The sequence below is a fragment of the Uloborus diversus genome, chromosome 1, assembly GCF_026930045.1.
Source record: "Uloborus diversus isolate 005 chromosome 1, Udiv.v.3.1, whole genome shotgun sequence".
NCBI lineage: Eukaryota > Metazoa > Arthropoda > Arachnida > Araneae > Uloboridae > Uloborus > Uloborus diversus.
Window position 1 is genome coordinate 6,715,201 of NC_072731.1, and position 14,575 is coordinate 6,729,775.

The window sequence follows — 14,575 nt, forward strand, 5'->3', positions numbered from 1 at the left end:
AGCTCAGTCAATTAAAGCTGAGGACTGCAGTTTTGTGCTTATTAGCACACATCTGCCCGGTATAGCCTTAGCCCTGGCTATAGGGTGGTAACTTACTGAAAATATCAACCATGTATGAAAGTCAGTAATTACTATTATTATTTCAAGTTTCAAAGGCAATCTAAAATAGAAAATTTAATTGTTATGATTGGACAAACACCTTATCCAATATTATTGGTTGAACGATGATTTGACTTATTTCTGGTGTTTGACCAAGAAAGCTCTCAGTTATTAAACAAAAAGACTATTTTTTTCTAATTAAACTTACCTTTATGGGTATTTCTGTCAAGCAGAAAAAGAAGATGTGAGGATTGCACATAATTTTTAATGCTTAACCCCTTATATGTTCCAAGAAAAACAGAACTATTAAGAAACCCTATTTTTATTCATTAAAAAAATCAATTTTTCCATTTTTTTCCAATTTTGCCAAAAAAAAAAAAAAAACTTGTTTTTTTTTTCCACCACTTTAAAATTCCCAGAAATTTTAAATCTCTAAATGTGAGTCATTTGAATTTGATGTAAAAATTATCATTAAGTACAGCATGACATGCAGGCATCTTTCTTGTTTACAAAACATGCTAGTCAGTCATCAGAAATAATGATAAAATCATAAAAAATAGAAAGATTTTGAAGGAGATAGAGATAATATTTCCCATGTCACAATCTTACACATTATTCCCTTTTTGTTTCTCAGTGAAAAAGAAAATTCTTTTAATTATAATTATCAATTGAAAATATTGAAACTATACTAAAACATGTAAAATAAGTCATTCCACTTTATTTCCACTTTTTAAAATTTAATATTTCCAAGCATTAACTGCATTGAAAGTTTCATCATCAAATGCAATTCAGTATATAATACTAACCAGAATAAACAGAAATAATAAACTAAAATGCAATAAAAATGCATTACATATTTAAAGTAACAAAAAGATTTAGCATTCTAGTTCAAATTCTGAGAGTATAAAGCCAACGGAAAATAGTGATTTGCTAAAAAAAAATATAGTACAGTAGAAGCTCGATTAACTGACCTTAACCGACCTCAATTAACTAAGGTTTCTGTTAGCCGAGCTGTTAGTAAATTTTTTTTTAAATAATGTAAATTTTACAAGTAATCAATTTTTCAATTTAAAAATAAGACTCTTTTATGGGAATTTGTGTTTTTTCAAATGCATCTTTCAATATTTAACCTGGCATTGTAAGAAATGTCAATTATTTTTTTTTAAATTTAGTACAAGTTATTTTTTTATTCTAGTGTTTTAACTGTAAAGCATTAGTTTTTGTGTTCATTTTCATATTTTGAAAAAATTCTATTCTGTTTTTAGTTAATTTATTTTAAAAATTTGCGATACTGGTAAGTGTTATGTAAAATTTCTATTAACCGAGATTTCCGACATTCGAGGCACTAGCGGTCCCAATTAGCTCGGATAATCGTGGTTCTACTGTATGTTGACTTCTTGAGCTAATGTGATGGGAGTGAGAATTTTAAGTAAAACACAAAATGCATCAAAAAAACTCCTTATTAAGCCTATTTTCTTAAGATTTAAATTTTAAAAGATAAAATAAATTTAATATGTGATCATATTTTTAATAGTGCAACAATGGGGTTGTTTCCTTCAGTCAAAAGTAGTACTTTTTGTCACTGAAATTAATAGAATAATCAAAAAAAAAAAAAAAATAACATGGACTCAGAAAATATTTTTATTTTCCCAACAGTTATTTTTTAATAAATTTTTTAAATTGTCCGATTCTTCAAACAAGGCATGGTCTTTATGACATCACAAAAGATGCACTATGGCGCATCTTTCTACCGCATTTCCACGCTATGATAATCAAGAAGAAAATTACAATTGCGCTCTATGCTTGCTATCAACCATATCGCTGCCAATACACGTGAGTAAAGATGCGAATAAAATATTTTGGACCGTGAATGGCAACACTGAATGGTATTTCATCATTTGTGATGTCATCGGCAGAAGTGTTAAACAATAAAAGAGCACCGATTTAAGTAATTTTTAAAAAATATTAAACTTAGTTAAATTATGTAAAAAATTATCAGATTCTATGTTTTTAAGCATGCTCTTTCCGAAAAAAATACTTTTAAAATTTTGGAAATGACCCCATTAAAAAAATGATAACAATGACAGCAACAAGCAGTAACAACAATGATAGCAACAAGCAGCAACGTAAGTTAAATATTACGCATATGGCTGTACATAAAAAAAGGGGGAAAGAAACACGGATGTCAGAACACACATTACCTCAAGTAAAACTCCTTGGATGTTTGGATCTACATTGCATTTGGAGATCAAGTTTTTAATCTATAAAAAAGATAGAGACAATATAAATGTTTGCCATGTAATGAGGGTAGAAATACTTTAAAGCAGGATGCATTTATTTAATCAAGGGATATCAAGGGATCGAAAAACAAAATAAATCAAAAGAAAAAAATCACTAACAAAACAAAATTATGATACAAAGAACTAAGCCTGTTTTTCTTTGCAGTAACATTTCTATGTATTAATAGTTTACTATTACTTAAGACACAAAATGTTGATTTAAACAAAAAAAAAAATTGAAAAAAAAAAATCAACTATATTTTTTTTAAAAAAACTTACAAAATTGTTGTCCGAGTTTGCTGGAATAGCGATACAATGTACTTTTATTCCACACTCAGGTGCAATGTATGATGAGAAAACAGATGAAATTGAGCAATCTGAAGTGTTCTGAAAATAAAAAATGTGCATAAAATTAGGACTAATAAATGCATAAAAGCAAATCTATTTACACCAGAAACTTATTAGTGGAATGTTCTGGGTCAGGCACTGGATAATCCATTTTATCAAGCATTTTTCTACTTCCGAATATTCCGCAATATTCAATTTTTTCCCAATATCCTTGATTATCATCACAGTTTTAAGACTAGTCTCTTTATTTTTGAGAATGGTTGACGGTGTGCTGTTCGGAATGCTAAATTCCTTCGCAATATCAATCTTTTTGTTTCCCCCTTTTTCAACCGCATCAGTGGCGTAGCTAGACCCGACTTTCGGGGGGGGGGTTACTTCTTTTATATATATATATATATATATATATATATATATATATATATATATATATATATATATATATATATATAATTAATATATATATATATAATATGTATAATCGCTTGGAATTTTTTCCTTTTCTTCTTTTTTTTTCTTTCACTTCTCTCTTCTTTTTCTCTTTTTTTTGAGACTAACTTTTCGGGGGGGGGGGGTTTTGTCCCCAAACCCCCCCCCCTTAGCTACGCCCCTGAACCGCATCACCTTTTTTTCCTCTGCAATAGAAAGTGTAGTGCATTTTCATTTTGTAGGCATAATTCGATGAAGAATAAACCTGAGCTTCTTCACAGCACTGATAAGTGAAGTAGGAAGACGAAGACTAGAATGAGGAAGGGTTTGTGTTTGGAGAATTAGTCACTCAGGTTGAGAGAACGCTTATTCTAGGAACTCAATCATTGTCCACTGCTGACATAAAATAGCAGCTGAAACAGGCCTCCCCTCTCACATACCTGTGATGAACACAACTGAAAATTACAAACAAAAGAGAGAGCCCAAGGGCACAATTTTCTTCTCAAAAGTGCGTAAATGGGGGTGATAACAAAGTAAAAGACATAGGAGTTAAAAAATAGAGTTTTGAGGGAGTGAAATGTTTTTGAGTGAATGGGGAAAAAAATTCGAGTTATCAAGAAGAAAGGAAAAATACTTCGAGTTAAAGAGATAAAATTTCATCAAAAACACAATGAACGTGCAGGGAATTTTTTTTTTTTTTGAGATATTGAAAAATTTGAGTTATCGAAGTTCGAGTTATTGCAAGTTGTACATCCTAAGACAATTTAAAAAATATTTCAATTTTTTTTCAAAAACAAAGCTGAGAATGAAAAGACATGTTTGTTGACAAAGTGCAGTCTAAAACATACAATTTTTTATTACCGTATTTCTTAGAATAAATATCATTCAATAATAACAATAAATAAATAAACATAAAAGTTTATCCAATGGAATGAAAATGGGGGAAAACTGCCTAAGTTTCTAGAAAAGGGGAAAAGCTGAAAATGCTGTTATATGTCCTGAAGAGTAATAAAAAAACCAAAATCACCAAAATGAAAAATTGGTTTTACAAATGCTGATTAAAAAAAATTAAGTGATAAAATACAAAATATATTTTTTTTTTCTTCTTTTTTAAAGAAAAATCCTGATAGTTTAAGGGAAAATTTAAATTACTTTCTGGAGTTGAAAAAATCTGCTAGAAGTATGAAAAACATCAAAGATTTTACCTGTATCACATTTACAACCGGTATGAACCCAGGATACTGCTTTGCAACATGAGAAAAACCATTTTTTATGTTGTTGAATAAAGATCTGAAAAGAAGTAGCCTTAATTGAGCAAAATGTCTAAACATCAGATTTACTATGTATGATTACTATGATTACTGTGTATGAGTGCAATTTAAGACAGAGTGGAATACGTTTTACGTGAAACTAAGACGACCAAAATATTTTTTCATATTAGACCAATTTTGTGTTCACAGATTTGTAAGAAATTCCTCAGCATACTGTCCAGACCACTGTATCATTTTGTATGAACTGTTTCTTTATGTTAAGCATTTTCATACTGCATTTCACTATACATTTAAAATTCTTTTGACCGTCAGATTTGAGCTTTATATGGATGCTTCAGCTGCCTAATCGATTAACTCCACTTTTAAAAAATATCATCATTTCTGTTTTAATAGTGCTAAATCAATGCTTAGCATGTGAATTTATATTAAAGTTTTGGTTCAGAACATTTCTGACCATGTGATGGCAGAAAATGCAATATGAGGTCCTATTTACTCTCTATGTATAACACCATCTCATAACATTTCTCTACTTTTTGTTTTATGGAGTTAATCCATTTTGCAAGTGAGGCATCCATATATCAGTCCCAAGTCATTGTGAAATACAAGAACTACAAGCAAGGGTACTTCATATACTTCATGTAATATATTTAAATGAAAAAATAACTTTCCCCATACATGTTTTATGTTTCTCTAAGTCATAGGGCAATTGCCTTCGCATGCATGAAGTATCTTTATTCCACACATTCATTTTAACATATTAAAACTATAATAATTAATTGTTGAATCCCTTGGCAAGTTGAATAAAATTTTTATGCATTTGAACTTTATTCCAAAATTTTGAACTTTGGCTTATAATTGTAGGATTGAGCATCATAGTGATTGACAGAATAATTTAAGAAAAGGAAAAACAATTCAGTATCTATTGCTTAACTTTGAAAATTAGTAATAAATTTACCTACTTTGTAACATATTGAAATTATGAATGGCAAAAGTCTTAAGAAGCCAAACCTTAAGATCAATAGACGCTGAGAAAGGATATTTTTTAGACAGCCATGCCCACCCCCTAAGAGCAAGGGTGTATCCCGCTAAATATCAGAAAGCCCTCTCCTCTGCCATGGCAGGCATGCCTGTTTTAAATGTCTTATTAGTTGGTTAATATAGATGCTTATTGTCAGTAATTATCGTCCTATAGCCAGGTCTAAGGCAGAAATACATGAATGAAAAACACCGCTAGCTCAGTCATTCCAGCCGAGGACTGCAGTTTCTTGCTTATTACCACCCATCAACCCAGCATAGGAAGTGACTGAGTCCTTAAGTAGATAGCATTCTTATAAACTGACTTTTTAAACCACAGTGGATAGTCCAGAACTGAGAAAATTCGCATTTAAACAGAATGAGTCATCTTTAAACAGCTCCTGAAAGTAATCTTGCTATGATAGATGCATCATGTTTTTCAGCTTTAATTTTTTTTATCACTAATCAGGGAAGAAATTTTTAAAAATGTTTTAATTTGGGGCCTTCTAATAGGGTGCCCTCAGCATTTTCCTTGCAGTAATCACGCTCAGTTAAAGGCACAATGAGACCATTACTAGGACTAGCCAAGCCCTGGTCCCAAAGCCTAAATTGCTGAACATCATTTTTGGAGTGATTTGTATATATTCCGGAATAATATATTCCAGAATTTAATGACATTAATTAACCATTAACACTGCAATCATCAGAAAACTCAAAAAGTAGTAATCACAAATATTATTTCCCTAATAAATGCATAGTTATTGCATTTATTAAAGATATTTGATGCCGCGACTTGACAACTTATGATACTAACTTTCACAATGTTAGTATATTGTGTATTTTAGAGTGAACATAATGCCATGCGTAATAAAACAGTAGAAGAAAACATTTTGTTTTGCTGAATCGGGTTACCAGGGATCGGGTTGTAGAAAAAAAATTAAGAAATCTTACAAAAATATTTTGGAAACCTGAGGACTCGTTCCCATCTTTATTTCACCAGCCATTATAATGCACAAAACACGCTATCCACCTATTCACTTCCCTGTTTTAAGAAGCTCAAGTCTCAGGGTCATCAAGATATCACAAGCTCTCCAAAATGAAGTGTTTTCACGTGTGTTTTGTTTACGTTGTTAATTAAACTTTACATGCTGGTTCATCAGAAAATATAAACGAGTCTCTTCATTTCATTCAACTCGCTCAAATCGTTTTATGGCATGCAATTTATGTTGCAGTTGAATTTCTTTCTTACGCACTGCACTTTGACAACTATTTTTTCTGGTCTAAATATTTAAAAAAAAAAAAAAAAAATCTTCAAGTTTAATTTCACCCGCTTTTATCACTCTTTTTCTTCTTCCTAGATGTCGCCACAGTTAAATCTTAAGAGATGCCATTCAGGAAAACCATAATTGCTTCATGCTTGATCCATGAGCCCACTAGATGGCGCTTTTTGTGAATTAATTTTGACAGGGGTGCCCACCCCCAAGAGCAAGGGCGCACCCCTCCCCTAAATATCGCGAAGAACTCCAAGCAAGAGCCCCTCCTCCCCCCAAATCAAGAAAAATACCCGTCAAAATAGCCCACTAAAAATTTCAATGGCGCAGGGGGGCACCCCTGCTTTTGATGACGTATGTTCTAAGCTCTTTCATTTATAAGCCAGGCCCGTCATTTGGGCTGGGCTATCGGGGGGGGGGGGGGAGAGAATAAATTGAATAAATTGAGCACCAAAATAAAACTGAAAAAAAAATTGTTTTGCTGCAGGCCTGTCTTTTAAGTGTGAAGGACAAGAAGGACCCATCCCTTAAATATAGTGTGTGCATAATTAATGTATTTACAAAAATGTGTAAGTACGTTTTTGAACTTTTAATGTAATATGAATTGAGTGGTCTATACAATCCCCCCCCCCCCACACACACACACAGGAAAAATTTGAAATGAAAAGCCAAGATAACGGGACTGCAAAAATTAAGAGATTATTTCATTGCAAGAATACCACTAAGTTAAATATATTCTTCATAAGAAATTCGAACTAAAAACAACTACAAAAAAGGAAAAATTAATTTGAATTAATTTTGACATTTGGGGATTCAAATAATGTTTTTCGCAATTACTTATAGTTGCGATAGGACCCTACTCGTTAGGTTTATTTTTTTACAAACAGCACCTGTCGAATCAATTTCATTTACACCCGACCCTCTCGCCTTTACACAATTCTTTTCAGGCAAAAACAACATCCAGTTTGCAACAAACTTCCACGAGTAACATGTCCCTCCTTGTGTTGCTGGTGGACAGTATATTGCTGTTGCCTGCGGGGCGAGTGGACGGTGGTACTCGCAGAAAACCCGAGTTCAAAAATCAAAGGAAAATCAACTTTGGTCAAGTGAGAGTGATAAGCAATTCGTTGATTGCTTAAAAATTAATAAAATTTAATAATGTTAAAAAATTCAATATCTTAGTTGGATAGTGCATCAGCCACCGACGAAGCAACAAAAATAGCAAAGCTCGAAACTGCACAGTAAAAATGATGATGATAGTCATAATTATAATAACTCCAAATCAATTTTAGAAACATTATAAGTTTCACTAATAAGTATATACAGGACAATCCAAAGAAAAAAAAAACTCTAACGCTCAACCAATCAAACATAAAATTTCATATACGGGTGTTTTGTAGGCCCGAGCTTGCTAGGTTTAAGTTTTAAACTGAACAAAGCCAGGCTCGCGAAGGATACAACTGTTACAGTGAGAGAAAAAATGAATTTTCGAATGGTGACACTCACTTTTTCTTGCGCAATTGATCCGCTTGTTGAAAGACCAGAAATTGCGTTGGAAAGGTGAGCATATGACGATAATTGCCGGCGCAAAGCATTTTGAAAGAAGAACATTACAGAGATCTAATGAGAACACTAAAAGGGGGATTTTCTGCAAGCAATGGCTCTGCTGCGTCTAACCCTGTAAATTATACCATATGCGTCAAAGATCTTCCTCTCTTGCTTTGCAGTGGCGTACCTAGCGTAGGTGACCCCCCCCCCCCCCCGACAAACACCCAAAAAAGGGGCGGGTTTATATTCTATGTAAACATGAAAACATGAAATTCATACAAATTTCAGAAACAACTACATTTGTGTTACAACCAAATTTTAAATGTGCTATAGTACAAAAGAAGTAAAAACTATGAACGCTTTTTATATAATTTAACCCAGACGCAAATGCGCAGGCCGTCGAGAGGTCAAAAAAAAAATAAAGGGGTGTATGCAAGTGAAGGTCCCTTAATTATTTCAAACGTATCTCAAACACAAGGAAAGATAATGGGATTCAACGTTTTGGTATAAGAGGAAATCACTACTTGTGGGGTAGGAAAGGGCGGATCTAGGGGGTTTTCTAGGAAAATTTTTCAAATCTGTAGTCTTAAAATGCAATTAAGTTTCATATTTTTTAAAAACTTAAAAATCCACTTTGAGTGTCACCCCCCCCCCCAAAAAAAAAAAAAAGACGGGTGAAACCTGGGGCGATATAACGATAGACTTTTATAACGAAGTTCTCTTCAAATTGTCTACGGCGGAAATTTTTGTCACTCGCCAATCGTTTTAACGCCATTTGTGGTGTTTCAATACGCTGATCAATTTGCACAATAAGGGAGAAGTGGGTGTTACCATTTGAAAATTTCTTAATTCTCTCTGTAATCGCAACGGTGAGCTCTGCGTGATTTCAAGTCATTACAGTTTCCTTTGCATACCTGCAAACTACCATGTCTGAAATTTTGCTTCGGTTAGTAGAGTGTATACGCCGTTATGGCCTCATATAGAAGAGATGTTTATTTTATTTATTTATTATTTATTTATTTATTTATTTTTTTTTTTTTTTTGAGCAATCACGATTGCTAATTGTTTTCATTTGACCGTCCTTGATATCCGGTTCCTTTTTCAACGCCACCGTCCTTTGCAGGCGCGATTCCTCCAGGTAGCCGCTGCTCCTAGTCGGTGGCGTCCATGTCCTAGACACATGCACGCCCATACACATTCACACACATACACACACCGCGCCTTTACACACATACACACACGCCAATGTGCATACACACAGCTCTTTGCACACACACAAGCCTACACACAGGGCCTGATTACCGCACAGGCCTACTAGGCCTGGGCCTGGGGCCCCCTCTTCCTAAGGGGCCCCAAATTACTTAAAGAATTATGCATAGCATTACAGCTATATAAAAAGTACACACATTTTTTAAATAATAGCCTTCAGGGGGCCTCCAAATTATTGTGGGCCTTGGGCCTCACTTTTAGTTAGTCGGGTCCTGCCTACACATACACAACTATACACACGTAGCCGCACAAGAGGAGGGACAGGAACCGTTTCTAAAAACAAACGAGTGGGGTAGTAACCAATGAGTAGAGTCCTGTCGCAACTCGTGATTGCGAAAAAGATAATTTGAATTCAAAATTTCAGAATTCAAATTAATTTTAAAAATTCGGAAGTTTTTTTGTTTTTTTTTGATCATTTTGTATGTATACATACAATTTCTTGAATTTGTTTTTTCTCACACATGTCTTTCTTAATATGTATGTAGGTAATTTTCTAGAAAAGTGTTATTTTGCACTTCAAACTTTGAAAATTTTCAACTTTTCACAAGAAGTGCAGTTTGGCATTTTTTAGAAAGGAGATACGTGGGTGATTCTCCAAAATCCTAATAATATTGTGTCCCAGTAGCCTATCACAAAAACTGTTTAACTCAGAAAGTATTTTAATTTTTTTAATAGTTAGAAACAAGTTATCTGATGTAATTCTGTTCTTATTAAAACAATAACTCATTTAATTTTTTCTACAAAAATTTTTAAATTACCAGAAAGTCACACTTTTGGCTTGTCCCCATCCGTTTTTCAAATGGACTTAAATTATTTAAAAAATTTACATCAACATTCCACAAATTCAATTTGTAGTACAAAATTAAGCATACTTAAAGGTGTAAAATAGTATTCTTTTTGCTGTTATTCTCCTAGACAAAATTCCTGTGTTAAAAGGTATCCGACTACGTTGAAAAGGCGATTTTCGACCAAAATTCATTTTTTCTCAAAATAGTTTTATTCAACAGCCCCATTCTTTAAGATTATGAAACATCTTAGTTTTATAATCTACGCGAATTAGAACTCACGTTATAAGCATTTGAATACTAAATGTCTGCAGTATAACGCGTGTTAAGTCTAATCTTTACTTACGTTTTTTGAAGAATGCAATTATTTCTCGATACTGGCTACGGAAAACATGATTTTGCAAATTCTATTCAGAATTCAAGCATGAAATTTGGCATGCCTGTCTTGTAAGTAATTGTGAGTGGAATAGGCCACAGATTATGTAAATGATGAAATATTTTTTGATTTATAGCTTTTTTACCGAAAAAAGGTGACAAATTCTTGAGAAATTTCTGGATAAAGTCACGTAATTTGTCATAAACCTTAAAATTCTTGAAATATTTATTAACCAGCGGTCTGTTTCATGTGTAATATTTATACATGTGAAAAAATCTAAGCAAATTGTTTATAGCTAGTTAATTTTTATTAATACAGTGTTTCTCCTAACTGGTAATTTTCAGTCATTTTTGCCAAAAAATCACCCATTTAAAAAACGTTATTGATATTATGGTTTATTTTTAAGCAAAATACATGTTTTAAGATCATTCTGCTTCTAAAAAAAACATTAATATTATTTCATAACAGTGTTTTAAAAAAAAACTGCTCCGAACCTAGTCGGAAAATAATAATTCTACTCATATAATGTGTAGTTAAACTAAGAGATTAGAATCGAAAAACAATATTAGTTACCTTAATTATAATCCTGGGGCTTACGCAACAAGTAAATTGTATGGAAATTGTCATACTCCTGTCCTAAAAAAATCACTCACCTAGCATTATTTCTCAAGCACTGGTAATGCATCCTGTAGAATAGACGAATTTATTTTCAATACATTAGCTGGAAAATAAGATTCGCAACTCCAATAAACTATAGGAGGTGCTGCAGCTACTGTCTAATGGCGGATTAAAACATTATTTTTAATTTCTGCTCTAAAAACAAACTTACTGTACTGGATTGCACCGGAAACTCGCCGGACTTAAATCCAACTGAAAATTTGTAGGCTATCATTAAAAAACGTCTTCACAAATTTGACAGTACTACGATGGAAATGCTAATTTCATCTGTTATTGACATATGGTATGATGACGTTGAAATTAGTACTTTTTTCTTTTTAAAAATGTAAAAACATTTCTTCTCCAGTCATTAATGAATAAGTTATTAAAAATTTCAAGTTTTAATGACTCTAATCTGTCTTGAAATCGGTTTTTATGGGGAAAATACCCAGCTATAAACCATGGAGAAAATATCTGAGTCTCCCTTACAATTTTGCATATGGGCGCCCTTGCCAACAGGGTCAGATTAAGGCTTGGGCACATGGGTCACGGACCCAGGGTACCTACAAATGAGGGGGGGGGGGGGTCAAATTAAAAGTTAAAGTTTTTAAAAAAATCGAGTATTTTTCAGGGTTGCGGAGTCGGAGTCTGGCTGAGTTTGGAGTTGAAGTCGGAGTCGGGAGTCGAAGGCTTAAAATTCCAAACGTCGGAGTCGGTGTCGGTCACTTTCTCACAAAGCCCGCCACTCTGCTAGTAATTGCCAAGTCGGAGTCAGACTGATTTTTTGGGTAAAGGTGTCAGAGTCAGAGTCAAAAGCTATGAAATTCCTGAAATCGGAGTCGGTGATTTTCACTCCAACTCCGAGGCCCTGTAATTTTTATAACCCACTATATCAAAAAGTAAATATAAAACCAAGAAAAATAGTTGTCCTGAAATTCTTAATCTCTTTCGTAAATTTCAAAGCCACGTTCAGAAGTTTCCCACTGTTTACACTATTAAATACTATATTCAAGAGTCAAATCTGTACCTTGAAGCAACAACAACCAATGTCATACTTCGGCTTAATTTAATTTAAGATAGAAATCTGTCCACAAATTAGTAAGGACTACACTAAGGCCAAAATTAAAGCTCTGGTTTCCTAGAAGCAAAATCAACGAGCTTTGGCGTCGCTACTCGGCGTGACGCTGAAATCCAAGTCAAGTGATTTCGGCGTGGCCTCTCAGGACGTCGATTTAGCTCGGGCGCGCATGCGCCGAAGAATCAAGTTTTCCTCTGGGCGATAAGCGACACCGAAGGTCGGCAATCGCACCTAGGAAACCAATGCTTAAGAAAGAAGAAGCCTGACGTCAAGTTTTTTTTTATTTTTAATACTGATATGTTAGTGAAAACTACAGTGACACGTAACAAGGGGAGGGGTTTTGGGAAGTGCGAAACTTCGTGACAAAAAGGAGAGGAGCGTCAAAAATATTGAAAAAAATAAAAGCAACATCTCGTCGATAGATGTAGTTTTTTTTTTTTTTTCAAAAAAAAAAAAAAAAAAATCTACCTACCTTTTGTTTATCCAATTTTATTGACTGATTATTCTCTAACAACTAGAAAATCGCCTGTCAAGGTATGACTGGGGAAAATTTTTTCTACATTTGATTGAAGCCATTGCCTGTTTGGTGATATTTTGATAGTTGACATTTCAACCCTAACTCCAGTGGATTAACCCTCAACTCCAGTCGATAACATTCATTGTTGTCCACTTTTTCGTTTCTTCATTCTCCTGAAATGTGTCTTACCAGCAAAACGGTTAAATTACCGGATCCCGTTAAGCCTCGTAACAATAAACCCTTTCCCTGCATATCAGACATTACCAAAACATACTATCAAGTCATCATGTCGTGGCGTGAGTTTCATTGTTGGTGACGTCAGGAGCGTTACTCGATCATTCGCTATTATGAGGATAGACACCAAAAAAGAAGTATTCGATTTCGATTCCGAGTCACAACTGACTACAACTGTATTTTATGTCGAGGACTGCATACTAAGTGCCTTGCCTCCATTATTTTTTATACCGATAGATGACAGCACCATCACCGGATCGAACAGTTAATGAGAATTTGGAACTAGACCAGGAGCTAATAGCAACCTGGTGCTAGCACCCCCAGAGGTATCGTTTCACTTGGAGGACATTGAGACCACGAGCATATTTAACGTCGCCCAGTCCCCTTTAATGACGACGGTGGGTCTTCGACCATCGAGGTTCGAACACAGGACCCTCCGGCCCCCAATCCGACACCCTACCGATCGGGCTACCACGGCCCAAAAGAAGTATTGCGTCGAAATGAAACACAAAGCCATCAACAAGTTTTACTAAATAACATCTGCAGTCACTTGGTATAAATAACCCGCGCTGACCTGATTTTCTGTGAACTTTCAATTAATGCTAAAAATCAAGCAGATCAATAGATCACAGAAAAGAAGTTGCTCTCTCCTGCACTTCTCACTACTCGCTTTTTAATCAGGGAAACGTAGGGGCTGCCGGTTGGTAGGTGATTAACCTCAAAATATGAGGCAGGAGAAGAATTCAGGTCGACCGCGTATCTTTTCAATATGATGAGTAATCCCAGAAGTGATTAATAAAGTGAGAATTTCCCATGCCATCTGTTATTGGATGGCAAAGTTAGGCGAAAAAGTTTTATGACCTGAATGTTTGTCCCATTTTTGCTTTTAACTACTTTTATGAGAGAAATTTGGCCGATGTTACACTAGTTTTCAAAAAAAAAAAAAAAAAGTTGCAGATTGAAAGAAAACATTTGCCAAAGATGGCTTATAATAAATTAGGTCATTCAAATATGTAAAATTATTAGAATCTCTATGTTTTTTTTTTTTTTTTTTGCAGACAATTTTGTCCCAGTTCAAAAAATTTTAGAAATTTATCAAATATATGGTTTTTCAAAATAGTTCAAGTTCATTCGTACTGAACGAAATATATCTCCATCGAAAAAACATACGCATACTTTATTTATTTGTAACTTTAGATTATGCACGAACATTCGCATTTGAGGATATGGTTATGTCATGACCGAACTAGTATGGTGTTGCCATCACGAAACTTTCTTCTATATCTTTCTTATGAATTCTGATCCCTCCTCATGCTTGACGAAGAAGCAATATTCGCAACAGAAACAAAACTACACATGCAAAAACTTGACGACCATCCTAATTTCCGAATTATCGCAAAAGC

General features: G+C 34.0%; 1 protein-coding gene across 1 annotated transcript in view; it reads right to left on the reverse strand.

The window, feature by feature from the left end:
- LOC129227821 (uncharacterized) overlaps nt 1-6,714 on the reverse strand; it is a 52,301-nt gene extending 45,587 nt beyond the window's left edge. Inside the window, exons 1-4 of the mRNA XM_054862437.1 lie at nt 6,389-6,714; nt 4,358-4,442; nt 2,658-2,765; nt 2,301-2,360 (exon numbers count right to left, since the gene is read on the reverse strand). Coding sequence (XP_054718412.1) covers nt 2,301-2,360; nt 2,658-2,765; nt 4,358-4,442; nt 6,389-6,441 — 306 coding nt within the window. The 5' untranslated portion in view covers nt 6,442-6,714. The remainder of the gene's footprint in view (nt 1-2,300; nt 2,361-2,657; nt 2,766-4,357; nt 4,443-6,388) is intronic.
- Between the last annotated feature and the right edge of the window lie 7,861 nt (nt 6,715-14,575).